The sequence below is a fragment of the Gaeumannomyces tritici genome (genome assembly GCF_000145635.1).
Source record: "Gaeumannomyces tritici R3-111a-1 unplaced genomic scaffold supercont2.7, whole genome shotgun sequence".
NCBI lineage: Eukaryota > Fungi > Ascomycota > Sordariomycetes > Magnaporthales > Magnaporthaceae > Gaeumannomyces > Gaeumannomyces tritici.
The window spans coordinates 2,254,000-2,280,674 of record NW_008804551.1 but is presented as its reverse complement, the minus strand read 5'-3'; the positions used below and the strand labels follow the sequence as shown (position 1 = coordinate 2,280,674).

The 26,675-nt window shown below is 60.3% G+C and overlaps 13 protein-coding genes across 13 annotated transcripts; 7 read left to right on the top strand and 6 right to left on the bottom strand.

Moving 5' to 3' along the window:
* Positions 1 to 202: 202 nt before the first annotated feature.
* GGTG_12069 (hypothetical protein) lies at positions 203 to 1,819 on the top strand (the record flags this gene model as incomplete). The annotated part of the gene is made up of 1 exon (XM_009229962.1): positions 203 to 1,819. One exon carries the CDS (start codon positions 203 to 205, stop codon positions 1,817 to 1,819), a length of 1,617 nt encoding a protein of 538 aa, XP_009228226.1.
* Positions 1,820 to 3,267: 1,448 nt separating this feature from the next.
* On the top strand, positions 3,268 to 4,054 carry GGTG_12068 (hypothetical protein; the record flags this gene model as incomplete). Its single annotated transcript, XM_009229961.1, has 3 exons — positions 3,268 to 3,485; positions 3,562 to 3,735; positions 3,977 to 4,054. The coding sequence occupies 3 exons, from the start codon at positions 3,268 to 3,270 to the stop codon at positions 4,047 to 4,049; spliced, it is 465 nt and encodes a 154-aa protein (XP_009228225.1). The 3' UTR covers positions 4,050 to 4,054.
* A 405-nt stretch (positions 4,055 to 4,459) lies between these two features.
* On the bottom strand, positions 4,460 to 8,090 carry GGTG_12067 (hypothetical protein). The gene is made up of 2 exons (XM_009229960.1): positions 7,996 to 8,090; positions 4,460 to 7,919 (listed from the first exon to the last, which is right to left on the bottom strand). The coding sequence occupies exon 2, from the start codon at positions 7,683 to 7,685 to the stop codon at positions 4,725 to 4,727; it is 2,961 nt and encodes a 986-aa protein (XP_009228224.1). The 5' UTR covers positions 7,686 to 7,919; positions 7,996 to 8,090; the 3' UTR covers positions 4,460 to 4,724.
* On the top strand, positions 7,842 to 8,462 carry GGTG_12066 (hypothetical protein; the record flags this gene model as incomplete). Its single annotated transcript, XM_009229959.1, has 2 exons — positions 7,842 to 7,940; positions 8,049 to 8,462. 2 exons carry the CDS (start codon positions 7,842 to 7,844, stop codon positions 8,424 to 8,426), a joined length of 477 nt encoding a protein of 158 aa, XP_009228223.1. The 3' UTR covers positions 8,427 to 8,462.
* Positions 8,463 to 8,738: 276 nt separating this feature from the next.
* Positions 8,739 to 10,779, bottom strand: GGTG_12065 (L-ascorbate oxidase; the record flags this gene model as incomplete). The annotated part of the gene is made up of 5 exons (XM_009229958.1): positions 8,739 to 8,891; positions 8,959 to 9,441; positions 9,609 to 10,045; positions 10,080 to 10,353; positions 10,402 to 10,779. The coding sequence occupies 5 exons, from the start codon at positions 10,777 to 10,779 to the stop codon at positions 8,739 to 8,741; spliced, it is 1,725 nt and encodes a 574-aa protein (XP_009228222.1).
* Positions 10,780 to 11,302: 523 nt separating this feature from the next.
* On the top strand, positions 11,303 to 12,121 carry GGTG_12064 (hypothetical protein). The gene is made up of 2 exons (XM_009229957.1): positions 11,303 to 11,631; positions 11,796 to 12,121. Exons 1-2 carry the CDS (start codon positions 11,410 to 11,412, stop codon positions 12,072 to 12,074), a joined length of 501 nt encoding a protein of 166 aa, XP_009228221.1. The 5' UTR covers positions 11,303 to 11,409; the 3' UTR covers positions 12,075 to 12,121.
* A 254-nt stretch (positions 12,122 to 12,375) lies between these two features.
* Positions 12,376 to 15,172, bottom strand: GGTG_12063 (hypothetical protein). Its single transcript, XM_009229956.1, has 2 exons — positions 13,674 to 15,172; positions 12,376 to 13,611 (listed from the first exon to the last, which is right to left on the bottom strand). Exons 1-2 carry the CDS (start codon positions 13,994 to 13,996, stop codon positions 12,774 to 12,776), a joined length of 1,161 nt encoding a protein of 386 aa, XP_009228220.1. The 5' UTR covers positions 13,997 to 15,172; the 3' UTR covers positions 12,376 to 12,773.
* On the top strand, positions 14,824 to 15,770 carry GGTG_12062 (hypothetical protein; the record flags this gene model as incomplete). The annotated part of the gene is made up of 4 exons (XM_009229955.1): positions 14,824 to 14,972; positions 15,043 to 15,101; positions 15,201 to 15,441; positions 15,554 to 15,770. 4 exons carry the CDS (start codon positions 14,824 to 14,826, stop codon positions 15,768 to 15,770), a joined length of 666 nt encoding a protein of 221 aa, XP_009228219.1.
* Positions 15,771 to 16,600: 830 nt separating this feature from the next.
* On the top strand, positions 16,601 to 18,501 carry GGTG_12061 (hypothetical protein; the record flags this gene model as incomplete). The annotated part of the gene is made up of 5 exons (XM_009229954.1): positions 16,601 to 16,979; positions 17,068 to 17,278; positions 17,348 to 17,765; positions 17,849 to 17,869; positions 17,923 to 18,501. 5 exons carry the CDS (start codon positions 16,601 to 16,603, stop codon positions 18,499 to 18,501), a joined length of 1,608 nt encoding a protein of 535 aa, XP_009228218.1.
* Positions 18,502 to 19,113: 612 nt separating this feature from the next.
* GGTG_12060 (hypothetical protein) lies at positions 19,114 to 21,038 on the top strand (the record flags this gene model as incomplete). Its single annotated transcript, XM_009229953.1, has 3 exons — positions 19,114 to 19,745; positions 20,133 to 20,508; positions 20,577 to 21,038. 3 exons carry the CDS (start codon positions 19,114 to 19,116, stop codon positions 21,036 to 21,038), a joined length of 1,470 nt encoding a protein of 489 aa, XP_009228217.1.
* Positions 21,039 to 21,618: 580 nt separating this feature from the next.
* Positions 21,619 to 22,255, bottom strand: GGTG_12059 (hypothetical protein; the record flags this gene model as incomplete). The annotated part of the gene is made up of 2 exons (XM_009229952.1): positions 21,619 to 22,163; positions 22,225 to 22,255. 2 exons carry the CDS (start codon positions 22,253 to 22,255, stop codon positions 21,619 to 21,621), a joined length of 576 nt encoding a protein of 191 aa, XP_009228216.1.
* Positions 22,256 to 23,025: 770 nt separating this feature from the next.
* Positions 23,026 to 24,321, bottom strand: GGTG_12058 (hypothetical protein; the record flags this gene model as incomplete). Its single annotated transcript, XM_009229951.1, has 1 exon — positions 23,026 to 24,321. One exon carries the CDS (start codon positions 24,319 to 24,321, stop codon positions 23,026 to 23,028), a length of 1,296 nt encoding a protein of 431 aa, XP_009228215.1.
* Positions 24,322 to 24,600: 279 nt separating this feature from the next.
* On the bottom strand, positions 24,601 to 26,597 carry GGTG_12057 (hypothetical protein; the record flags this gene model as incomplete). Its single annotated transcript, XM_009229950.1, has 2 exons — positions 26,294 to 26,597; positions 24,601 to 26,216 (listed from the first exon to the last, which is right to left on the bottom strand). Exon 2 carries the CDS (start codon positions 25,786 to 25,788, stop codon positions 24,601 to 24,603), a length of 1,188 nt encoding a protein of 395 aa, XP_009228214.1. The 5' UTR covers positions 25,789 to 26,216; positions 26,294 to 26,597.
* Between the last annotated feature and the right edge of the window lie 78 nt (positions 26,598 to 26,675).

Here is a 26,675-nt window from a genome sequence, read left to right as displayed (position 1 = left end):
CGTAAAGGCACCTCTACGCCGCACCAAGAAGTCACAATGGACACCACCATGGCTGAAGTTTATAACCCTCCTCTAGAACCTTTGGGTCAGGTCACTATCGGAAAAAGGAAACGTTCTTTCTTATATATCATTGCCACACTCCCTTTCTTCGCCCAGTTGAACATCATAGTCTTGATGATAGAACCTTTCACCATCTACCATCATGCTGTCCACATACCTCCCTATCAAGCTTCAGCCATCAGCACCCCGGAACCCCCGCGAGGTTTCGGCAGAGCAGCAAAGATGGATGCATGTCAACATGGCAGGGCTCAGGGCCAGCTGGAAGAAGACGCCAACATGCAGCGACATTTACGACCTCCTTCGCTTTTACCTTGGCAGGAACCTTCTCCCGGCAGGCTTCCCCGACATTTTCGCCGTGCAGCCCTTCAGCTCCGGTGACTTCAACGTCCTGTTCAAAGTCACCCTGCACCATCGGGCCGGAGACCTGCGTCAACAGCCTTTCTTCGCCAAATACCCCTCCCAGTTTCTGGTCCGCGTGGGTCTCCCTATTGCGCCGTACTACAAGATCGAAAGCGAGGTTGCGACCATCCTGTTTGCCCACGCCCATTGCGTGCCCACCCCCAGGGTTCTCTTCTTTGACTCTAGTGCCAAGAACCCCCTGGGCCTCGACTGCATGTTTCTGGAGATTGCCAAGGGAGAGTCGGTCATGGAAACCTGCAAACAGGCGCGGATCCGAGCCGACGGTGGCCCATGGGACCCGCGGAAAACATCCGGCCTGACGTTGAGAGCGGCTGGGCAAGCCACCGCGGCGATGAGGCCAATGTGGGGGCAACAGTTCGAATCCTACGGCAGCCTCTACTGGAACTGGGAAACCTCCGAGTTCTATGTCGGCCCCATGGTCGACTTCGTCTTCGCGGCCGTCGGGTCAGGGCTGGAAAAAAGCCCACTGCTGCCAGGGCCGTTCGCCACGCCCTGGGAATTCTTCGACGCCGTTGCCAAGGGCTGGGGGCTGGCAATGCTGGCCCAGTACCGGTTTCACGTGGATGCCGAGCCCGTTCCGATGCCAGAGGGGTGCAGCGACCACGCCAAAGTCCAAGCGGAGGCGTTGGCTTCCCAACAAGGGCGCATTTGGGAGAGGGCGGGGCTGCTTGACGTCCAGTTCGCCATGCTTCGAGAGCAGGTCGTGCCGGCGATCCGGGCCTTTGCCTCCGCCCACAGGAGGCTGGAGCTCGCGATCAGGGCTCCCGACACCAAGCCCCGGGGTCCTTCGATGGAGGAAGCGCTGCGACCGCGCCTCTGGCATCACGACTGCCACAGGGGCAACATCATCTGGGACCGCCAGAGGGACGCCATAACCGCGATCCTGGACTGGGAGATGGTCAAGATCCTTCCGGCGTCGTTGGCCCGCGTCCGGATAGGGTGCCGCGGGGCCCGTCTCCCCAAAGGCGAGCGCGTCTGGATCCCCAAGATTATGGGCCTACCGATGTCATCCATACTGTCCCCAGCAGTCTTGGGCCCGGATTACGGCCGGAACGCGGACGAGCGAGCCCACCACAGGGCCAGAATGGGGGCGTGGGCGCCGAAGGCGCTCTTGCCGGACGAGAGAGCGAAGGCGGACTCGGGATTTCCAGTGCTATTGATGGCGCTGGAGCGCTTGGCCAAAAGCGTGGGGTTTTGGACCAAGGAGGAGCGGATGGCCGTGTCTCGGGCGGTGCTGGACTTTGAAACGGAGACGAGGGCAATGGAGGAAAGGGCTGCGGCTCTCGAGGACGACGGACTTTTCGCGAGGCTGTCGAGATGGCTTTGTTCTTGGTGGTAGACGTAGCCGATACCATTTTGCTGAATCAGCCGGAGCCTCTCGACCTGTTCCATCCGATCTTCCTTCCAGCCGAGCACCTACTGGGCACTAACTATTGTCCCTTCTCGTTTCTTTGATCCATGGCATATAGCCCCGGGTCCTGTTAGCTGTCTCGTCTCCCTTCTTTATCCTCGGGAGCCGATAGCCTCCTGCCATTTCTCACTTCTCTATTCCACAGCCTAGTCGCTTCGGCGGCGTTCTCACGCAAGTCATGGCACACTCGTCTTCTTCCGGCTCACCTCTAGTCACCAGCGCCTCCTAGCCTTCAGCTGGCAGTTCCTCCAAGGAATATTAAAAAATGCAGGGCATGGCCTTTACGAAGCCGGTCCAGCCAGGAGAATGTCGCGCTGCCATCGACGCCACAAGGTCTGGAAACAACGCCGAGATGAAAGCCAGCGACGAGGACACCACAGCTGGCAGGTTATAGAAGCACATATCTCTCCCCGCAAGTAGCCTGAAAGCCTGTGTGGCTGAAATTTGGGCTGTCTATTGGGCCGGATACATGGTATATGGTAGGGGGCCGCCAGAGCTGATAGCCTAGCAAGACACAGCACAGCAGCAGACACACACCCAGCATGTGCTCCAACCCTTGAGCCTCATCAGACTGCAAAGGTGATGTCATCTCTGGTACCTGTGCTTTTCTCGCTCTCGTCTAGGAGCTCCAGTGGGCCCACTCCCTCCGGTGCCGCCCAGGATACCAGGAGAGCAGGAACGACCGGTGCCTTACCAAGCACTAGCCGCACCTTCCTCGTCAGATATTCTTCACCTCAACATGCCTCGCTTGGATGGAGGCCAACCCCACGCTCGCTGGTGCCCCGCACTCCGCGAGCGGGAGGACTCGGGTCTGGGGTCCAGAGGCTTGCGGTAGGTAGGTGGTGGGTTGGCGCCTCTCCGACCTCGCCCTTCCCTTGCTCGTTCCTCCAACCCCAACACCACAGACCAACTCCCACAGCCTTTCCTCTCCTCCCACCCTCTACGCTGCACCGCATTTTCATTCCTTCATCTGGCACCTTTCCGACCATCTGTCACTCCTTTGAGCAAACAACCATCTAGGCAAACAAGTGCCAGTCATTCCTTTGCACAGCTCAGCCAAACTCTCCTTCCCCGCGAGAAACCCTCGCTTCCAGCCCTCGCGTGCATCTTCCGACCACAGTCTCCCCTTGGCCCGCGGGCATCGCCATTCAAGTCGCCGCCGACATCAATCATCAAGAACTCGGCGGCTCCCTTCAAAAGCCAAGCGCTTTTCGCCCAGTCTCGGTAGCACCAGCAACAAAGCCAGCACTCTTTCCAAGCATCGCAGCTCTTCTCTTGAGGCGCCTCAGCCAGTAGAACCTCAGATCTTCCTCATTGGACCCTCACTCTGCCAACAATACACAAGTCTCCACCTGTTTCCACCCCTCGACAGAACCATGCTCTTCAACCTCCTCTCCCTCGCCGGGTCCTGCCTTCTAAGCCTTTCCGCGATTCTCGGCCAAGCTCCAGTCGTGGATGGCTCTGTGGCGCCCGCCGTGTTGAAGGGCCCTACCCCCGTCGCAGTCAGAGACAATCACTCCTTTGACATCCGCGTCCACCTCGACGACCTCCTTCTCCGGGCCCCTCGCCTGGTCCATCGTATTCGCTCCACCCGGTATGCCGCCTTGAGTACCATATCTGAGCATCCAGCTCCTCACACCCCCCAGACAGCCTCCTTCTAACAGTAGCAGGACCCGAGGCGATTCCCACGACTCCTCGACCAACTCGACCACAATGATTTCGATCCCGACCACCAACCCATTTGCCCAGCGCCACCAGTGCGATGCCCGCAACCCCGCGCCCGAGAGTAGCATGCCCTGGTGCCCCATCGGCTGGTGCTACAGCACGCTCATCGAGGACAACCCGTGAGTATACCTGCCCCGGCGGTACCCGTCAAGCTGACGTGTCGCTTCCCCTCCGTGTTCTCGCCATCAACACACACGAGGCTGTTCGGCGGGCCTCAAGCGCGGCTGTTGTTGTGACAAGGATAGAAGAGTAGTAAAGGCTAGCTATGGCTGCAAGTTGGCAACTAAAAAAGCCCCCTCCCCGCCTTGTGCTCCCCATCTCGCGCTTGTTCACTGATGCTTCGCTCTTTCCGACACAAAGCTGCTCTTTCGGCTGCACCGACTCTTGCTTCGCCGTCACCTGGGCCTACCGAAAGATCGGTATCTTCTCCTAGATGGCGAGCCCCATTTCCGGTCCCGAGGCCCCGGCATGGCCTGTCGCCGAGATAGCCGACGACGTACTACAGCGAGAGCAGCCTCGGCGACATGAGCTTCATCCCGGTGTCCATGCGGCGGACGGGCGCAGCAGACCACTCGAAGTGGCTCACGTATACGCCCGAGGATGGGAGACGGTGAAGGGAAATAGGGGGGAGGAGCGGATGGGGCCAGCAAATAGGGCCGGGCCTAACTTCGGAAGTCCGTTGTTTGTCTGGCAGATCTATTTCGGTGGCCTTCTCGGGTCTGATTCCAGACTCACTCATTTGTATCATATTCCGATTCCTATTTCAACCTTATACCCTCGGCAGGTCCCAGGCGCCCTGGTCTTTTATGCTATGAAACGATTTTACGCGCTGTGTTGCGGTTGTGGAAATTGTTCTCACCGTGTGAGAGTATGGGCCGGACAGTATGGCAATCATGTTGCAAGAGGAAGACGCTCGAAGCACTGTATTTTTTCACGCTCCAAAGCTACGTACAAAACCAGCTGACCAGCAAAATACCGAAACGCCAGAAAAGAAACACAAAAATATACTGCAGCCACAGCCATGCCAGCCGTATTACATCGCTCCATATATCCAAGCCACACGATCCAAGGGGCCGTCCCCACGTGGAACTTTATACAACAGAGGCCGCTACCACTTTGCCTGTAGCGGGAGGTCGCGGGAGCTCTGGCCGACGGAAAAAGTGTAGGAGCCATCGGTGATCATCTTCCAGTTCTGGGTCTCGACGTCCCAGAAGCTGAGGTCGCGGCGCGTCACGTCAAACTCGACCTCGACCGACTGGCCCTTGGCGACGGCAACCTTTTCGAAGCCGCGCAGGACCCGGACGGGAAGCTCTACCATGATATCAACTTGCGGCGGGGAGCCGGCGGGCGCGACGCGGGAGCCGGGCAGGGCCGTGGCCGGGTACGACAGGTAGAGTTGGGCGACGACCTGGCCGTCGCGCGCGCCCGAGTTCCTGATGGTGGCCGAGACGGTGACGTGGGTGTCCCACAGGTCCGGGTTGCCGCCCTCGTCTCCTCCGGCGGGCGACGGCGGCTGCGGCTTGTCGTAGCCGTCCGGGTACGGGTAGCGGTCCGTGATGAGCTCCTCAACATCGTCGAGGTACGGGTAGACGTACTTGTCGAGGCGGCGCAGGTCGGCGGGCCACAGAGCCTCGCTGCCGTCGGGAACGTTGGTGCTGTACTTGGGCGGAGTGGCGCCGGGGGCCGGGCGCGGCGCGGGGAAGGGCGACTTGGGCTTCTGCTCCTTGACGGAAATGTTGGCGAACTCGAACGAGGTGTACGACAGGCCGTGGCCGAACTCGAAGCGCGGCTTGATGCCAGCGCGGTCAAAGTGGCGGTAGTCGATGAAGACGCCCTCCTTAAAGTCCTGCTGCGGCACGACGCCGTTGGGAATGTACATAACCTTGGCGCCGGGGCCGTAGTCTTCGAGGGACTTGCCGATGGTGTAGGGGAGCTTGCCAGACGGGTTGACATCGCCAAAGATGACGTCAGCCAGCGCGTTGCCGCTCTCCTGACCTGGAAGGTTGGCCAGCAGCACGGCCTTGACGGTCGGCAGGTCGATCCAGCGCTCCATGACGACGGGGCCGACATTGTGAACGACGACGACAACCTCTCCCTGGCCACCGCCGCAGTGTTTAGCCACCTGGTACACCAGCTCGTCACCTCCCTTCTGCAGCAGCAGGTCGTTGCGATCGCCGCTGACGCCTTCGGCCTTGAGGAAGCCTTCGCCTGCATCGGCATTGGCAAAGACGATGCACACGTCCGTGTCAGCGGACGCCTTGTCCTTGCTGAAAGGCGGCGTGTTGGTCAGGTACTCGGAAAGGGTCACCTTGGACGCGTCAAACCCCTTGCGAAGGACCTCGACGGGGCTGACGAGGTAGGGGAACTCGACGGCACCACTGCCCCAGCCGGAGCCAAGCGTGCCCTTGTTGCAACCGCGGTCCTTGCAGCCGTTGGGCCCGTCGGGCGAGGGGGCGGCGTCCTCACCAAAGATGCCGATCTTGAGCTTGCCCTCGTGCCTACGGCGCAGATCACGCTTGGCGTCGGTGAAGCCCAGCCGGCTGATGGGCAGAACATTATCATTCTTGAGCATAACAATGCCCTCGGCAGCGACCTGGCGGGCAATGGTGCTGTGGTTGGCCTGGACGTTGACAAACTTGTTGACCTCGACCTTGTCCTGCGGCGTGGGGCTGCCAGGCGAGGTGACGCCATACTTGTCATCGGTCCAGGATGAGAAGTTGGGGCCTTTGCCGTCAAATCGAGCTGGGTCATCCTGACCCAGCTGATACCACGACGCGACGATGCGGGTGACCATGTCGTTGAGGCGCTCGAGCGGGACGGAGCCGTTAAAGACAGACTTGGTGAGCTCAGGACCCCAAAGCGACTTGCCTTCAGCCCACTTGAGGCCGTCTCCGGGCATGGTCATGTCGAGGCCTGACAGGGCGCTGGCGACACCGGCACGCTGGGCGAGCCAATCGCTCACGACGAAGCCCTGGAAGCCAAGCTCGTCCTTGAGGATGCCGTTGAGCAGCTTGGAGTTGGAGCAGGCGTAGCTGTTGTTGACCATATTGTAGCTGCACATGACGGAGGCGACGCCGGCCTTGACGGCGTCGGCGAAGGGCCAGGCGTAAAGCTCGTGGAGGGCGCGGTCGTCAATGTTGGACGAGATGGCGTGCGGCAGCCCCCACTCCCAGGGCTGGCGGAAGTGCTCCTGCTCGTTTCCGATAAAGTGCTTGATAGTGGCCATGACGCCCTCGCTCTGGATACCGCGCACGGTCTCGGCGCCCGCGACTCCCTGTAGGTAAGGGTCCGAGCCAAAGCCCTCCCAGTTGCGGCCTCCGGCAGGCATGCGGCCGAGCGGGCCGACGCAAGGACCCAGGAGAACGTTGATTCCCTTGCCCCGAGCCTCGGCGCCATGGGCTTTTCCGCGCTCGTACATCAGTTTGCGGTTCCAGGTTGCGGCGACAGTGACACCAGCCGGAAATGCCGAGGCATTGTCTGCAAAGCGGATGCCAAGGGGGCCGTCCTGCAAGTGCAGTTGTGGGAAGCCGACGATGCTCGCGGGGCCGTTGGAGCCGACAGCCGGGCCCATGGACCATCCGACACCCGTGGTGACGTTGACCTTCTCGGCAAGGGTCATGCGCGATACGAGCCTCTCTGCTTTGGCGTAGCTCGATGCCCACGACTTGGTAGAGCCACCTTGAGGCGTCGGATACCAGGGGGGCGACTGGCCATATGGCGGCTCTTCCTGGAACTTTTTGTAGACGACGGCACCGCCAGCCCCGATCAGGAGCCAGAGGGCGACGATGAAGACGACGATGAAGATGCAGCATCGGCGGCAGTTGGAAAATGGGCGGCGCCACGACCAGGCGCGGCTGCCGCCGCCAGGCTGGAGGAAGGCGGGTTTCTTAAAGAAGCGGCCGTCTCTTGACGGTGATGTTTCTCTACCACTTGCGACAGCGGTCCGTCCCAAGGGGTCGGCGTCGAGGAACTCGGTGGCGTCCAGATCGGAGCCTTCCGATTCGTACGATTGCCGACGGTGCTTCTTTTCGCTGGGGCTCAGCAGCCCCTCGCTTGAAGGATCCATCATTTCAATGGCAGTGGTGTGTGTGTGTGTGTAAGTGAGGGTTCGAAAGCCTTGTCGGCGCGGTGCCGCTCGCCTCGCAGGTGGTGCGATCAATCGAGATGCCAAGCTGCGGCTGTGGAGAGCCGACAGAGTTATCGTGTCTGCCCAGCCGCGTGGATCATGGAACCCTCGAGGGTGCGCCGGGTGGTCGCGGTCCAGCGCTTCCAGTGGGATCTGGCCGGCGAGGCGGAAGGGAAGCTGCTCGTGGCCGGCGAGAAGGTCAGCAAGAGGCGGTTCGATGCAAAAACTCCAAACGGACAGTCCTGATGCCTACCAAGAAGAAAGAAGACAAGAAGAAGCGCTGCTGAGGCAGCGGGAATGGGCCAGTCTTGGCTTGGCTCCGGCGGGAGAAGACAACGAAGGCTGGCTCGAGCTCTGGACCAAGCGAAGTGTTCGGTCCTCGTTGAGACGAACGTCAAACGAAACCCACTCCCAAAGGCCGGTCTTGGCAGCGGACGCACGGCCAGCCAATTCCGCTGTCAGCCAATCAGAGCGCGGCCTCCCTCACTAGCGTCTCCTGAGGCAAGCGTCCACACTGGGGCAGGAGGCAGGAGGCAAGAGTTCCATCGAGGCGACATGGCCGGCCAAAGTTGCCAAAACACGTCGCAAATGGTCGATGGAGAGATTGCCATGCAGGAGATGGGATTTGAGATGGCGGATCGCAACTGGGGCTTCGCCCATGACGTCGCGAGCTTGGCGTACTAGAAGTCAATCCACAGGTGGCTGCCGCTTCTGACCCACGGCGCTCAACGGCTCCATGCTTCTTTCAACGGCGATTGACTGCCTGTGATGGATTTGTGATTCTGTAGCGTCTGTTTGACGATTTATTACTTTCTGCGGCAGCTCGCTGTGGGTGCCTCCTCCCACTCTGCCTGTCCCATCGAATCACAGTCGATTGACTCGACATTCTCAGTACAACCGAGGAAGGCACCATCACGCATCCCATATTTCTGACACGCCAAGGCTAGCCGCACAAGCCGTTGGCTTCAACTCGATGCTATCCTCCATCCGCGACCCTCATCTGCCGTCCTGGCTAAAAGTCTCCCAGACCACCGGATCGCTTGTGCCGTTTCCATAGACACTGCCTCCAAAATCGAGATATCCCGCGATGTAGGGCTGTTGCGGGAAGCGGGTCAAGATCTGGGATGTGTTGCCAAACACCCACACGGTCTGCCCACAAAAGATCAGCACGACTCCCAACCACGACAGCTGAACAGGGACGACAGACAAGACTCACCTGCATGCCCATCACCATGTGCATCAGCACATGGTAGTGCAGTACCCACGCCCCGACCGACTCCTCCGTCACTCTAACGCGCCACGCCCTCCAGCCCGCCGTCATGTGCACTCCGCCCTTGGCCGCGTACCGATAGAGCATGGTCGTGTCGCGCCGCGCGGGCGTGTAGCCGCCGCCGAACCTTGCCGCCTCGTTGGCGGCCGCATCGTAGGTGCCGTTCCCTAACCCCAGGTCCCAGTAGCGCTCCCCGTGCATGTGCATCGGGTGCGCGTCCCACCCGCCCGTCGGCCCGCTGTTGGACAGCCACACGATGTCGAGCGTCTCCCCGACCAGGGCCGGGAACGCCTTGGTTTCCGGATCCCAGTCCTGGTTGGCTCGCGCGGCGCCATAGTCGGGAGTCTCTCCGGTAACGTACAGTCGCACGAGCAGGGGCACGTAGCCCGTGTCGTCGGCGAGCGCCGACTCCTGCCACGCGAGCGAATTCTAGCTAGGGCAAGAGCGAGGAGCGGCCGTGACGAGGAGTCAGTGTGAGCTCTAGCGTCGCCGTAGGCGCGGGGGATGGGCAAGAGGCTTGGGTGCCAAGGGGGGGTGTGACCATACGCCCATTGCAGCGTGCCGTTGATGGTGCCGTCGACGATTTCACCGCTGACGAGCTGCTGTGCCATGGTGATGTACACGGTCCGGGTCACCTCGGGCAGCCGCGGGAACCTGGCCGCCTCCTCCGAATCCAGCGGCTGCAGCGTGTACTCGAGCCAGCTGCTGGTCTCGGTGGGGAGCACGACAGGCGACGTAGCCGGCAGCTCCTGAGGCAGGGGTGTCTGGTACGAGACAGCCTGGCTATCTGACATGTCGTACTGCAGCAATGCGTACCCGACAATAGTCTTGGGGCGGTCACGGCTTTCGAACCGGATCCAGAATTGCGTCTTGCCGCTCCTAGCCGCAATGTCGTCTTCGGTGCGTGTTTGGAGGAGCACACTGAAGCGCTGCCCCGACCCGAGCTGGACGTGGTCCGTCATGGCCGGCTGCGTGTAGTGGCCCTCCGCCTCGATCACCGTCAGGTTCTGGTGGCCTTCGATGCCGAGCGTCACTAGCGACAAGGCCGTCCGGCCCAGGAAGCGCACCCGGTACGTCCTGCCCGGCCTGACCGTCACCACGCTGGGCCGGCAAGAGTCGTCGGCCGTCTTGTTGCCGAATGCCGCTGTCCCGCTCCAGTCGTTGGAACAGCAGCGCGTCCGGCTCGCCAGACCACTGGAACGGGTCGGCCAGCAGACCCTGCACGACGGTCGAGTCGTTCTTCTGGAAGAAATCCCCCAAGCCCACGATCAACTCCTCGTCGTACTCGTAAGGCGGCGAGCCCTGCTCCCGCACAATCAGGGCGCCGTGGGCCGTGACGGCCTAGAACCCGACGTGCGAGTGGTAAAAGTACGATCCGGCGTCGCCGACGTCGGGCCTCAGCTCGTAGTCGAAGAAGGCGCCCGGCGCGATGGGCCACTGGCTGACGAGCGGGGTGCCGTCGGAGAAGGGCGCGACGCGCTGGGTCAGGCCGTGCCAGTGCACCGTGAAGTTCTGGTCCGGCATCCGGTTGTGCACCCGCACCCACGTCGTCTTGTTCTCGGTCAGGTACAGCGTCGGGCCGGGCGAGCTGCTGTTGACGACGACCGAGTGGCGCTGCCGGCAGTCGAGCGTGATGGTCTGCGCCGTCGCCTCGAGCACGTAGTCGGGCGTCCATGTCGAGTCGTGCACGACGCCGCCGGCCTGCTCCGTGCGTGCGAGGTGCAGCAAGGCCAGCAAGGGGAGCCGTAATATCCGGAAAGATTTCATTGTTCTGGCGGTTTTGGGTGTTGTTTTTTCCGCGTGAGGCGGTTCGAGTAGCCGAAGGTGGCTGATGTAAGGAGAATATCGAACAAGACTCTGGCCCCCAAGCCAAAGTATCGTTCCCTCGAGAAGTCTTTATAACTTGGCTGCAACTTACGGCCCCTCGCAGGATCCGGACCAAGGATCGCACACACTATATTTGAGTTTTGGTTTCGCGTCGCCCGGACTCGACAACCACCCTGATCCTGGCCGCCGTGGCCCAACTATGTTTCTGATCGTCCGATCATGGGCGCTTACACAGCCGGGTGCATTAGCTGCGCAGGGCTCCGCATTAGCATTCAATGGCCCGTCGGCAGCCATCTGCGAGCGCCTTGTCTTGTCAGTTGGTCGTGGTGAGCTGTCACGGGCGGGTGATCGACACCGTCTGAGTCTGCGTGCGTAGCCCCTAGGACCTCTGGCTATATAATGGCCCCCAGCTTCTCCCGCCTAGTTCCTTTTCGATTTGTCGCCCTCATGGTACACGCCATACCCAGTCACGTATTACGAAGACCCACGATACATAGCAACCTTTCGCAGCCGTATCGATCGATCTTGTGAACGTTCGCCAACACAGCCGGAACTAACAACCGGCCAGCTATGGTCATCATCGACCCGGAAGAGCTGCAGGTCGGCTGGTTCGTGCTCGTCAGGGGCGATGTCACCGAGTACGTCGTGGCCAGGGTGACGGCCGGTGAGACAGATACCATGTACGGCCTGAGACGGAGGCACGGCAGCACTCGCGTGCGCAAGACGGTGGACTGGAAACAGATCGTGGCAGTGTCCAAGATGCCCTTCATCACGACCGACGACCTGCAATGGGTCCGGGTCTGAGCCCTTGTCGGAGCCATCCCACCCTTCCGGTTTGCGGTCTTTGACATTCCTTTCCTTCGACTCTCCCTCGCCCCCCATCGCGCGCTCGCCGTTGTTGTTTCACGCTTGATGCGACCGCGTGGCTTTCTCCGTGCGTCATTTCTTCACCGTAGCCAGCCCTTTGGCTGCTCGCATCCCCCGGAGCGCCGCCCACTTCCCGCTACCCGGCGCCGCCAGCTCGGCACACCCCGCACGTAGCACCTGCTCTAGTCGTAACATGGCGGCCTGCTCCCCCGGGCGCGCCGCCCACCCGCCCGGCCAGGGCCGCCAATCCCACAGCACGTCGTCCAGTAGCCCTGGGCTTCTCGTACGCCAGCAGCCTGCTTTCCCCTGGGCGGCTCATCGACCCCTGCGTCACATCCGTTTACCCAACGTCGTTTCAGTTGCATTAGTCGCTCGGGACGGGAAAGGACACATGGAAGACCCTGAACAAAACCCCGAATAAAGAGCCAAGGCAAAAAGCCAAGAAAAGGCAAGAAAAAGAAGAGAAAAAGAGACGACGGGAGAAATGGAAAAATGGAACAGAAAATAAAACCACAAATTGGAATCCGCAGCGGCAAGAGATAGATGCCTTCCAATATGGACTCGAGAACAAGGCGCTGGAACTGGTCAAGCAGCTGGTGTGAGGTACCTCTACGGTCTTCTCGATGTCTCCGAGTCTCGGAGCTTCATGTTCTCCCACATGCCGCACCCATCGCTCGTTCGCTGTTCAAGGAAGCCTCCGGGGCCGCCTAGGTCAATAATGGCTGGCGACAGGATTGTCACTAGCAGTCTTCCTTTATTTTGAAAATGGCGTGGTTTCTTCTTCCTTGTGCATCCCGATTTGGATTGTGGTGGATTGTGTGACTGTGGGCTTTTGTCCCCAAATAGCGACGACAAGCAACATCACTTGAACAAGACATGGGTTCGCTTCGGGGAAAGTCCACAAACTCAAAGGTTGGTCTAAAAGGTATCTTGCGCACATAACAGTCAGGCCATTGAAGTATTTACAAAGAATGCCCGAAATTTACTGGGCCTTGCTGGCCGCCTTCTCGTGCCGGACATGTCCAACATGGGCGACCGATGACATGATCTCCCCAACACGGCGCCGTCTAGCTGAACCAGTTGTTGGGCGTCCACTCGACGAAGTCGGGCGTGATCTTCTTGATGTCGGGCACGCCCAGGTTGGCGGCGTCGTTCATGACCTCGCTGCGGAACAGGCCGAGGGCGCGCTCGACGCCCTCCTGGCCAAAGACGTTGGCGAACATGACGGGGCGGCCGATGCCGACGGCCTTGACGCCCAGGGCCAGCAGGCGCAGGGCGTCGGTGCCGTAGCGCACGCCGCCGTCGGCCAGGATCTCGATCTGGCCAAAGATCTCGGGCGCCTCGCGGTGGATCTCGATGGCCGTCTCGAGGCTCGACGGGCTGCCGTCGAGGTTGCGGCCGCCGTGGTTGGACAGGATGATGGCGGGGACGCCGTGCTGGACGGCCAGGCGCGCGTCCTGGACGGTCGAGATGCCCTTGAGGATGATGGGCAGCTTGGTCATGTTGCGGAACTTGTCGAGCACCTCCCACGTGTTGGTGATGTACTTGCTGTTGGCGGACCCGACGCTGAAGCGGGCGGCGCGCTGGCGCGACGGCGAGCCGGGCGAGTCGATGGCCCACACGACGGCCTTGGAGCCCGACTTCTCGGCGCGCTCGAACAGGATCTTGTTGCTGGTGTCGTTGTCGTTGGTGTAGACCTGGTTGAAGAACTCGTACGTCTCGGGCTGCCTGGCCGCCGCGATCTGCTCGAGCGGCACAGTGGAGAAGGACGACGGGATGTACAGGATGTTGGCCTTGGAGGCGGCGCGCATGATGTTCAGCTCCGCGTCCGGGTGGCCGTAGTCGGCGCGGGCGCAGGGGGAGATGAAGAAGGGGGAGGAGAAGTTGCGGCCGAGGATGGTGGTTCTGTGGCCCGAGTTAGCTTCATTCCCATTTCATTCAGCTACCTAGGTAGGCCAAAAACTCACGGCAAGCTCGACTCGACCTTGGTTATGTCAACCATGGTCTTGGGCCGCAGCCTGTAGCGGTTGTAGACCTCGAGGTTGTTGCGGTACGAGTACTCGCCGCCGGCGCCGTTACGGTAGTAGGTGTAGTTGAGGCGCGGCAGGTAGTTCCTGGCCGCCCACTGGAAGTCGTTGAGCGCCACCATGTCGGTCAGCTTGGGCAGCGAGCCGACGGGCAGGTTACCCAGGACGTCCAGAATGCCCGTGTCGGGCTCCTCGAGGAAGGGCCGGGCCGCGAGGGCACCGGTCGAGGCCGCAACGGCCGCGAGGACGGTGGACGAGCGCATTTTTTTTTTTTTAGACAGGACGGACGGTGCGACGGGCAGCTAGAGGGATCTCTCCAAGAAGGACAGGGCCGGGCGAGGGGAGATATAGACAGCAAAGAGTGACGATGGGTGGGTAAGGGTGCCTGCTGCCGCGTGCGCGTGAAGGGTGGTGAGTTGGAGGGTGTGGGATGCGACCATGACGCCTTTATATCCCGCCGCTCGCTTGCCCGAAGCAGCCGGCCGGCGCAACCCCGACGCCGATCAGGGATTGCGAGCCCTCGGTTGCAAGCCCAGCTCACATGGAGGGTTACCTGACCGGTAGGTACGTACCAAGCGGGAGGTACCAGGGGCATTACACAGCACCGACCAGACGACGTCCAGGGTCGTGACGCTACCTACTACTCGGCGCGATGCCTCTCCTTGGCGAAATGCGACGTCGGGCAGGCTGGTGGTAGTGGGCAATATGACGGTTGCGGGGGGGGCTATAGCACCAGATGCCGGCTTCGCCGCCAGAGATGCATTCCATTCCGTGGGGCCGGGCCCCTTTCCGGAGGCGATATTGCATGGCCGCGTAGGTGGCAGGCAGTTCCTGGAAGGCAGACGCAGTTCTGAGAAAGTCCAGGCAGTTCCTGGTCCGTCTAGACATGTTTTTTTCGCCCGCCCATCAATGGAACGCCCGTGGTTTTTCCACAAGTCGAGTCGCCCGAGACTGGCGTTTCCCCGTCGTCGGTCCCGCCCAAGACAAGGCCCCAAAAGGAGTATCCAGGTCCGTCCGCCAGGCAGTCCCGCTTCCATGACCGAGAGCCCCACGAATCTTATCGAGCCTGTCCTCCCAAGCCTGCGGTTCCATGCAAGCTCAAACGACGCGCGGCTGCGACCCGACTCGCGTCTGCCGGTGGGCCGTAACCAGCAAGGAAGGAGGTCTGGGTGGCCTGGGTGGCCTGAGTGACGTGAATGGCATCATCCGGAGCGCCATTGTTGATTTTCCGCCTGCTCTGTCAGGCAAGCTCGAGCTACCACCATCGATTGCGGGAAATGACGGGCTGACGACACCTGGCTGACTGAAGGCATGGGTCAGGATTTAGCGGACTTGTGGCCCAGGTTGCTTATGGGCTAGAATTCTTTGGTTTGTCCAGGGTAGATGCAATACTCCTGGCCTCCTCTTCTCCCCTCTGCCCAGCCTGCCGCTCACCGAATCTGACCAAAAAATGACGAGCACCCTTAGGCGAGGCGCTAGCCTGCCAAGGCTGGGGCAGAAGGAGGGAGGCCAAGACTGCCCAGCTCATCGCCCCAGTTCTTGCTGTGCCCGCTGTGAGCAACCCCAGTCTCCAAAGGAAAGACACAGAGAGGCCAATCCAGGGCAGCGCAGGAACGAGGCTCGATCAGACAACCAGCGCGGACCTCGTGACAGCTGTCATCAATGTCAGCAATTTGAATGACTGGGACACCAATAATACCACACTCCGGTACCACATGGCATGGCATGCACTCCACAATGGCACAGCCATCGATATCTGCGCGTTTTCCCTCCTTGCTCCTTGGCTCTCCGTGGCCAAGCCGGCCTCGCAACTTCCACAGGGCGCCCAAGACGATCACCCCTGTCGCCGAGACCAAGGACCTTCTCGATCCAGGAAAGCCTCGGATTTCTCGCATGGCCTTCCCAAAGACCGATGGGCCAAATTGCAGCCAAGACCCCCAGTTTGCACATAAACTTCTGCCAGCAGAGCATGTGACGGCGCTGCCCCTTCAGTGCCACGGCGCCAAGCTGGAGCAGGACGAGACGACTCACCGATAGTGTGCTTTTGTGTAAACGCAAGCAGCGCAAGCAACACACATGCCAACCCCGCCAGAGACCCGCACAGGCCTCCAGTCGAGCGTTGATCAACATCGGGGGCATTCCCAACACGCAACCGCCTGTGCGCGATTAAGCTTCTGTCTCTGGGCTGCCACTCCGCAGGTTGTCATCGGTCGGGACTGGATGGGCGGCATGACGCGAACAAGGTTTACAGCAACAGAAAGACAGAAAAAGTCAACCACGCCCCACAAAAGATGTTTCTTTTGCCCGCGGAGCTGCGCACCCACTTTCTTCTTTCAGCAACAGCTCCGGCGGGTTTTTTTTTCAGGCGGCCGCCGGCGCAATTTTGCTGAAACAGGGGACTCGAGTTTGCGTTCTAGGCCTAGATGGAATGGGCCTGCGTGGCAAACGAAACGGATGGCATGAACCGGACGCCCAGGGATGCTAGCACGCCAGGTAGGTACCAGATGTTAACGAGCATGGGTCCCGATATCATGATTGATCGTCACAGGCACAGGCACAGGCACAGGCACTTCTTTTTTAGTCCTTCTATTTGCGTGCTTTCGCCTTCCCATGGCTGCCGCTGCGCCGCGCCGGTGAGCCCAAGCCACCATGTCGTTGGGGCCGGCATTTTGGTGATGCAAAGGCTCGGCTCGGGAGCTGCCGTCGTCTGGTGTTGTAGGATCGCGCGTGGCGTTTGACATCATTGGCCGGTGCAACTCTCCACAGCCTGCATTTGATCTTGGTATTGCCGCCCGAAACTGGAGACGCCTTTGAGGTCCGAAGCGACTACCAACTCAGCAAACACCAAGACCCGTCGCCCACCCACCATGCCTACCGACCCGAACCCCTGCCTCTTCCAGGCCTTCGAGTGGTACTCGCGAGACGACGGCCAGCACTGGCGGCGCCTGTCCCGCGACGCGCCCCGCCTCGCCGCCCTGGGCGTCACCACCCTGTGGATCCCGCCCGCCGCCAAGGCCGCCTCGGGCGCCAGCAGCAACGGCTACGACGCCTACGACCTGTACGACCTCGGCGAGTTTGACCAGAGGGGCACCGCCCGCACCAAGTGGGGCACCAAGGCGGAGCTCGTCGAGCTAGCCGACGTCGCCGCCGCCCACGGCCTCGATTTGCTGTTCGACGCGGTGCTGAACCACAAGGCCGGCGCCGACGGGACCGACCGCGTCAAGGCGAGGAGAGTCGACCCGGAAGGTCCTGTACCCGTGCCTATACCCGTGCCTGGGTCGCCGTGAGCACTGTTGCGAGCTGTGACTGATGCTGTAGCCCGTCATGTCTACAGACCGTCGCAAGTTTGTCGGCCCAACCGAGGAGGTGGCGGTCTGGACAAGGTTCGAGTCTCACGGCAGCGGGCCTGACTCCTTCCGTTGGTTTCATTCCCACTTCACGGGGGTGGACTATGACGACCTCACGCAAAAGAAGGGCATCTGGCTACTCGATGGCAAGACCTGGGCTGATGATGTCAGCACCGAGTTTGGCAACTTTGACTACCTGTGACTACTGTTTCGCATAGACTCGCTCTGTTCCCTCCCGGGAGTATTTCTGACACTGCGTCGACCCAGCATGTTTGCAGACATTGACCACCACCACCCCGACGTGCGGCAGGAGCTTTTCCACTGGGCCGAGTGGCTGGACGGCGAGCTCCGGATCGGAGGCCTGCGCCTCGACGCCGCAAAGCACTACTCGTGGCAATTTGTGCGCGACATGCTGGCCCACGTCGACGAGGCCAGGCGGAGAAGGCTGGGCGATGGTGCAAAGCCATGGCTCGTCGTCGCCGAGCACACGGGTGACGAGCGAGGGCCCATGGAGAAATATCTCGACCTCTTGCAAGACCGCGTTTCCCTGTTTGACTTCCCGCTGCTGATGAACTTCTGCCGGGCTTCGTACGATCCCAACGTCGACTTGCGCAAGATATTTGCAGGCGCCTTGTGCGAGACAAGGCCGAAAAACGCCGTCACGTTTATTATGAACCATGATACTGTTCGTGACAGCCTTGCCCGACGAGGCGTGTCTCCTTGACAGGTCTACAGATACTGACGCGCTGCATCTCACACCACCCGCAGCAACCCGGCCAAGCAATCGAAGTGCGCACAGAACATCAAACCCGAACCGTGACTCCTCTGCTGACCGACCCCAGACGCCCATCAGCCCATGGTTCGTGCCGGCCGCCTACGCCCTCATCCTCCTGCGCGCCGACGCCGGCCTCCCGTGCGTGTTCCACGCCCACCTGCACGGCTCCCGCGGCCCGTCCCGCGAAAACCCCTTTGCGCCCCCGGGGTCCCTCTCCCCGCCCCTGTGCGGCGGCGCCGTCCTCCCGCGCCTGATGCTGGCCCGACGCCTGTACGCGTACGGGCCGCAGGTCGACTACTTTGACGACGCGGCCTGCGTCGGTTTCGTGCGCCTCGGCCACGCCGACCACGCCGCCGGCGCGGGGCTGGCGGTGCTCATCAACGCGGGCTGGAAGGCCGCCGGCAAGCGGATGCGCGTGGGGAGGCGGGCCGCGGATGCGGGTGTAGGTCGGGGGGATGAGCGCGAGGTGTGGACGGACCTGCTGGGTTGGAGCTGGGGGGAGCTGACGCCGGACGAGGATGGTTGGGCGACGTTCCATGTTGGCCCGCGGAGCGTCGCCGTGTGGGGTCCGAGGGACGCGCCGGGGAGGGAGCTGGTGGATGGCGTTGATGGTGGGAGCCCGCCTGCTGCGTCTGATACGAGTTGAGTGCCGATGATGGCTGAGCGAGTACGGAGACGGGCATGCCCACCACAAGAAAGATGTCAGTCTGACAGGTTTTAAAGAGAATAATTCGTGATGTTGTGCGTTTTTCTCTCCTTATTCTTTTTCCTGTTTTATTCCTAGTCTATTCTTGTTATTTTTCCTTTTCTTGCCTTTTTTTTTTAGTCTTTTAACATTATTCTTTCTATTGTTTTCCCTATTTTTTTTGTTGTTCTAGTCCTCGCAGTCTTTATTTGCTGCGGTGAAACTGCCATCCTTGTTGTGGCAGGCGTGAAGGGCACCGGAGTTGCTATCCCAGAGACCGCAGCCTCGTGACAGATTCATGTGATGTTGGTGTCGGCCCTCACTGCTTGGCGGCAGAATCGATGCTGCCCCCAAAATGTCAAGCCACAACCCAGCCTCCATTATCGGGCACCATGGCGTCAGCTGGAGGCCTGATGCCGATAATTAACCCCGCACCGTCCATCGCCTTCGAGTAGAAATCCCGTATCTTTCTAACCATCTGTTTTTTTGTCTTTCAACACCCTTCCGCCTAATCCAGTTTGGAATCCTCAATTCCAAATCCCTCCTGCCCTTTCCTTCCGCTATCGGGCCGACATGGACCTCTTCACGGGTCCCGGAAGCATCTACAGGCCGCTGCGGGGCTCGGAAATTCGACTTGTCAAGCTGAAGCGGACGCGCAGGCCGGATCAACCCATCGAACTCGAGCTGTTTTACGCGCCTCTAGACACCGCCAAGTTCCTCGCCCTATCGTATCAGTGGGGGAAACCAGGCGAGACGAAAACGATATCCGTCAACGGTACCGAGTTCCCTGTCTTCGAGTCGCTATTTCGTGCACTCGAGAGTCTATACCTCCATAAAATTTCCGACATCCTCGGCGCCGACGTGTTCGAAGACCCAGTCCCAGCGGAGGCGCAGGCGCAGGCACGACAAGATGCCACAGATACCGACACCGATGAGGGCCTCATGGGATGGTGGATCGATGCCATCTGCATCAACCAGGCATCTTTGACCGAGAGGAGCGAGCAGGTGCCCAGAATGGGCAAGATCTACTCGACAGCAGCCAGAGTCGTTATCTGGCCAGGGGATTCATATGCCTTCAAAAGCGACCATCTGAATGCTGCGATCGCCGACGCTACCAAGAAATACTCGCGAATCCGACTGGAACTGCGGCCACAGGTGCAAGCCTCGGCAAACGACGCGGCGGCAGTACGCGACCTCTTAATTCAGTCTATCTTGAAACATGGCCTTGACAGGCCATTATTGATGGAAACTATGTCCGCGATGTACCAAGACCTGACTATCGGTCATTTTTCCCGTGTTTGGACCTTTCAGGAACTCGTTTTGGCCAGATCCAGCCCTGTCGTCTTGCTGGGGATTCACTGCACCTCCCTTCTGTCCCTCGAGTTGATGAGGGCAGGGTGGACGGTGCTAATAGCGGTATCGCCTTATAAGGAGTCCATCTCGATGAAGGACCTGGGGACACTCCAAGGAGGTTTGTTGTCCCGCATTATCATAAAAGGTCGGCAGGTATACGAAGCCCAATCGTCTGGTGACGGGGCTAAAGGCTTCGCAGCTCGTCTCTGTGCCTTTCTTCACTTGTCCTCCGGTCATAGGGGCGCGACGGACCGTCGAGACCGCATATTTGGCATACTAGGCATGGCAAACCTGCCAACGCCGGCGCCCCCCGACATCCAGCCAGATTACACGAGAAGCTTCGAGGATGTCGCCTTTTCTTACGCAAAATTCCTGGTCCTCAACCACGGCCGCCTGGACGTGCTGGCGATGGGGGTCAACTCGCATCCGGGTTATCCCTCATGGGTGCCGGACTTCGACCCCCCAAGTGGGCCCAGGCTCAAGCCCGGGGAGGTTCAGAGCGTCTCATCACTCTCTGCCGACGGGCGGTGCCTCGTTGCGAGAGGCTCACTCATCGGAACCGTCTTGGCGGTCGTCCCGGCCGCGTTTGACACCCTCCTGCCGGATTATGAAGGAGTGAGGGATCCCCAAAGCCAGGATGCCATGGACGCCGCCTTCTCTACCTGGTCCGGCTTTTGAACCAGATCGTCCGGCCTTCAGCAAACCTGCGCTCGGTCGCTCCGGAGCTGGTGGTGAGAGAATGGCTGGATCAACCGCGCGCCGAGGGCAACATCGACGACGACGGCTGCACGGCCGTGGCCTGCTTGGGCCTGACGGAAGCTGCGGGTCACGCTTGCAGCGGTGCGTTGTACGATGCATTGCAATGCCTGCGGACCTATTTCATGGCGATCCGTTGCCTGCTGCTGGACGACGGCCACGTCCTGCAAGGCCCCCAGTATCAGTGTCAGGACCCGGAGCCGGGTGACGTGGTATCCGCCATCAGGGGCATGGACGAACTTGCGGTTCTCCGCCGGCTCGGGGTGGGCAGGGAGCCGGAGGGCTTCCAGATCATCGACGCGCGTTGCCGGGGCACTGCTTTCCCGGCTGGCCCGGTCACTGAGGATGTTTTCACGAACAGGGCAGAAAGGGATTTTCACATTTGGTAAGGGGCAGGCACTGCCACCTTTTTTCTTTCTGGTGCACTTTTCCAGCTTCGCACTATATCGGTGCGTTGCAGCGTTTGTGATGGGCCTGGCCCCGTCTTGCTTAGGTGTCTAGGTAGGTACCTAGGTAATTATTGCAAGCCATAGCAGATGAATCGGTTTTTTTTTTGGTTTTTTTGGTTTTTTTGGCAACTATACATCCCGCCACTGTCACCAGCTCAGACCATCGCGCCTCTGGGCTACAAGGCTGGGGATACAACAAAAAAAACGGAACGATTATTAAGACGACTCCGGTCTCGACTTCGGTTTGCCCTTGATCAGCCTCTTTAGTTCCTCTTGCAATCCAGGATACCTCCTCTATCTCTTGGATCCGCAACAATCTCTGCTCACTGCGCTGCGAGTCGTTACGCCTCATATCTCTGTCCTGGCTGTGGGTCGAGGACCGCATGTGCCTCTTGCTGTCTCTTTCCGGGTCAGCTTGCTGACGGCTTTTGGTCGAATGGACTTGACTTTTCAGCGATGCCACGGCACTGGGGATGCTCTTGATAGCCCGGCCCTGCGCTCGGGAGGTGGTTCCTACAGGCTAGTCCAGCTCGTACACCTCTCTACTGTTGGGCAGATTCCGGTTGTTGTCTTGCTTGCCAAGCTCGTGCGGCCTCTCCACCTCCATCAGCTCGGGCTTGAGCGATAGAGCCCCCGCCACGGCTCCAGGGGTGGAGCCGTACCCTGGACAGCCTTCTAGCTCGGGCTTTCCGGGAGTCTGGTGGATGCTACTGCGGCCTCGCCCGTTCGGCAGCAGCCGTCGCCGGCGGCGGCGGCAGTAGCAAAATAGGATGACCCCGGATAGCAGCACAAGGAGGATTGGGGCCACGATGACGCTGGCAAGCGCGGGGGTACCAAGTGCAGGAGTGCCATGCCCACCAGGTATGCTGGGTTGTATAGATGACCGGATGGTATCGCAGAACGCCTTGGAACATTCTAGCACGCAGCTGGAATTTTCCGGGTGAAATCTGACAAAGGAGATGGCACACTCCTTGCCAGTCTCGCACTCGAGGTTGCATCTGGGCGCCTGGGGTGAGCATGTCAGGCAATCCAGCACCTGTCTTGGTAGCAGGCCCGTATGGGGAACTTGGGGAGGAAGGAGGTGTTAATTAGATCCAGGATGCTTAATCAGGTCGCAGTGGCTTACTGTTGCCGGTGTTGGTATTCGCCTGATGCATGTTGGCCAGAGGGAAGTCTGGCAGGGAGGAACGACTGAGTGGCAGGCAGCTGAGGGTTTGACGATTTTGGTAGAAAGGACGAACTGTCCGGACGTGGAGAATATACGCGATGGGGCAGGTTTGGGGCAATTTCACGGAAGAATGCTGCGAGAGGGCCACAGGATTTACCTCTTGAGATACAAGTAAGATGGGTATGTCCACAGCCACAATCCATCATCTTGGCCCCTTTTTGGTATTGGTGGGTGTTGGGGGCAGGGTAGTATCCTTCCCTTTACGGACCCCATCGTGAGATTAGCCCTCGGCTGGGCCACGCGCTGGGCTCGCGACGCCGTGGAAATGCATCTGTCTAAAGAGGATGAAACGTGGAAACTCGGCTGGCTGGGTGTTTGCGTTGTGCTGCGTGAGAGCATGGGGGCGATAGATGTGCATGTGCCAAGGCCAACTAGATCGGACCCTAATACGCCGCATGTTCCTACCCTTATCCTCCCGTTCCCCATGCGAGCAGGCTAATCCTTCACATAACCTAGCACGCCAGCACCAAAAAAGAATGACAGTCCCAGCTAAGTAATAGAAGGGCTGCTAGGCCTGAGGAACAGAATCAGGAACAGGAGTAGTAATAGGAAAAACAACAAGAATAAATACAACAGTAAGAAAAGGAGTAGTAATAGAAGTAAGAATAGGAGCAAACCCTGGAACACGCAAAATATCAACATATAAAAGTTTAAATGGAGTCGCAGGAGGCGTGGAGATGGAATTTATACAGCAGCCCTTCATGCGGCCGCAGCCTGCTCTTTGAAACCCTTGAGCATCGCCGCCAACTTCCCTGCCCCATCCTCGCCCAGCATCATCTGGAACGTCTCCCACGACTCGCCCGCCTTTTCCTTTGTGCGCCCAAACATCTTCGTCTCGAAGTCCCGGAGCAGCGGCGCCAGCCCCTCCGCAAAGCCGGCCGACGGCTCCATGGCCGTGGCCGCGGCAATGGCCTCGGACAGCTCGAGGGCATCGGCCATGCCCATGTTGACGCCCTCGCCGACGGGCATCATCAGGTGCGCCGCGTCGCCGATGAGGGTCACGCCGGGCTGCGGGGCCCAGGCGTGGCCGATGGGCAGTATGGCGTGCGCCTTGAGCAGGATCGGGCGGCCGGGGGTGGTGGCCGCGGCCTCGTCGCAGGCCGTGGCGATGAGCTTCTTGAGCAGGGGGCCCCAGGACGAGAAGTTCTGGGCGCCGCTGCCGCTGTCGCTGTCGAGAAGTCGGGCCTTGAGCGCCAGTGGCTCAAAGGGGATGTCGACATCTGTCTGGGTCGCTGCGCTGGTGTTTTCTTCACTCCCAGTGACTGTCATGGCGGTTTCTGGGACAATGACGAAGAACCAGGCGGAATCCTGCGACGTGCGCTGGGTTGCGATGGCCAGGCCGGGCCCGCCGAGGGCCATCATGGTGCCGGGGCCGATGTACTCGGCCAAATCCGGATGGCGACCTGCCATGTCCCGAATGCTCAAGGTGGCATATCGGAAGCCAACTCCTTTTGGCCGCACGTCCGTCAGAAGCGGCCGGACCCGCGACCAAGCGCCGTCGGCGCCCACGACCAGATCGAACTCGCTACTGGCGATCTCGCCTGCCTCTCTGGCAAAGCGCAGGACAGTGCCGGTCCCCGATGTGTTGGTCCTGGCCGCTCCCAGAACTTTGGTGCCCCACTGCACGGCATCAGCCGGTAGGGCCGACAGCAAGAGGCCTGTGAGGGCGTTGCGGGATATCTCAGGGCGGCCCTTGCCGGGCTCCTCGGTGTGCAGGTAGTCGCCGTTGGAGTCGGCAACGAGCATGCACTCGGCGCACTCGCCGGTCAGGGGGAAGAAGCGGTCCGCCAGCCCGCAGGCGCGGATGGCGGCCAGCCCGGACTCCTCGTGGAGATCCAGCATGCCCGTCGGCTGAGAGAGCTCGGCGTCGGAGGGGCGCTGCCGGAGCTCGTAGACGGTCGGGTGCAGGCCCTGCTGGTGCAGAAGGACGGCAAGCGTCAGCCCAGAGGGGCCGGCGCCGACGATGGCGATGGTGGGTGTTGAGGAGCTACCCATGGTGTGACTCGCCGTAGCTGGTAGCTAGGGAGGATTGGATGGATAGTGGTGACAAGATGATGGGAGATGCTAACTAAAACATCAACAGCCCACCTGCCAAGGACGGACCGGGACTTTATACCTGGCAAAGAGATGTAGACGCTAGTAGAGCCTGGGTTACAGCTGATGCCTATTCCTAGCGTGGTGGGCCTCGCCGGTATAAGCGGGCTTTATCTCCGTGTCTACACCAAAGCATTCGGCCGAATTCCCAGACAGCTAACCCCACCAATCAGCGGCCCCCTATCCCCGAGTAGTGTACACTCCCTGCGCCGTCTCGTGATATCCGAGCTTGCCAACCAGCAACGTCAGCTCGCTCCTCCACTCCTCCCCCCTGGCCACCTTCTCGACAGCCCGCTCGATTGTGTACTCTGGCCGCCACCCGAGGTCTCGCATAGCCCTGGACGCATCGTAAACGCGGTCCACCGTCGGCAGGAACTCCCAGCCAGCCCGCGCAAACGCCGCCTCGATGCCCGGCACGCACTCCTTGTACACCGCCGCCGCCTCCCCGCCGCCCAGCCGCCGCAGCGTCTCGTCTTGGCGCCCAAACGGCGTCGGCGCGCTGACGACGTAGCGGCCCCAGAACGGGCCATCACCGCCGCCACCGGAGGCGGTCCGCATGGCGCACACGCACGCGCCCACCACGTCGGCAATGTCGACGCGCCGGTGCGCCAGCTCCAGCACCTTGAGGTTCCCATCCTGCGGCGCGGCCGCCCGGCGCGCGTCGTCGTCGTCCTCCTCGGGGAAGAAGCGCGCCGTGCGCAGGACCACGGTCGGCATGCCCGCCTGCGCGTGCACCAGGCGGCACAGGTCCTCGGCCGCCGTCTTTGTGGCGCCGTAGATGTTCTTGGGCACTGGCGCCACGTCCTCGTCGATCCAGGCCGCCCGGCCCGCCCGGCCGCTCAGGGCGTGGCCGAAGGCGGACGTGGTGGACACAAAGACGAAGGACTTGATCCCGTCTCGCCCCTGGGCATCGCGCGTGGCGGCCGCCGCCTCGAGGAGGTTGAGGGTGCCGGTGATGTTGACGTCGACAAAGTCGGCCTTGGAGTGCGACCCCACGTGCGGCTTGTGCAGCGTCGCGGCGTGGATGACGTGGCGGAGGCCGGGGTTCTCGCGGAACAGCGACTCGACGAACGAGCGGTCCGCGATGGAGCCCTGGCGATGGGTCGTCTCCGAGGGGAGGACGTCTGCCCCGAGCGGCGTGTGGCCGTGCGAGTGCAGAGACAGCATGAGCGCGCGGCCCAGATGGCCCGAGGAGCCCGTCACAAGGACGTCGGGCGATGTATGATGACGCATATCCAAGTAGGTAGTCTGGCCGGGGACGTGATGCTGTTGCAAGCGAGAAGGGGGAGCATTGCCTTTTATGGATGCCGCGTTTGCTGATGCGTCAAGCTTGGATGAGTCACAATGACTAGCACCTAAAGGGGGCATCGCCTTTCACTTGGCGTACCGCTCCCTCAGGCTCGCGGAACACAACGAGAATGCTTGGCTTGCCCCGGATGAAGATGTTCTTCTTCATGGCGCTCCTGTTGGCCGACCCAGCCGCAAGCTAGACCTTCAAGTCCCAAACGAGGTGGCTCAGCATCACCCTCATTTCGCCATTTGCAAGACTTGAAGAGGAGCTGGCTAGCATTAGTGACACGGCAAAAGAGTCGCAAGGCAGGACCTACTCCTTAGGATACGCAAAATTGCAATATTTTTGGTGGGCATGGCAGCCAGCCAGGAGCCCCGAACAAAAACCTCAATGAACCCCGCCCCCAAACTCCAGCTCCATGCTTCTCCACCGACATCACCAACAAACGATTAAACACCACACCATGTCTCCTTCCTCCCTTGCGCCTGCATCTGCCCACCCCTATCTAGTGCCATTTGCGTCAATAAGCCGCTTAAAACCCGTTCACGATGGTCGCCCGATTCATTGAAGTCGCAGATTTACCTTCGTGCTCAACACCGACAACAACATCGTTCTCACCGCTGTTGCCAAAGCCCAGGGCCCCAGTTTACCACCACTAGAAGCTATCCCATCCAAGCCCGCTATGCCCGCCACGCCGCTTCAACTCGTTCCTCATTACCCCTCCAGGTAAAGCAAATTGGCATGGATATAGCCACGGTGTTACGGGACCAGACCAAGGTAGTACCCGTTACACCAAAGCAAAAGAGGAACGTTGTTGTAGCTGGGGCTACAACCATGCGAGGTCCTTATAAGCGATTGTACCGTGACACACGGCCTTAAACACTTTTTAAAAAATTAAAAATTAAAAATTAAAAATTAAAAAATTAAAAAATTAAAAAATTAAAAATTAAAAAATTAAAAAATT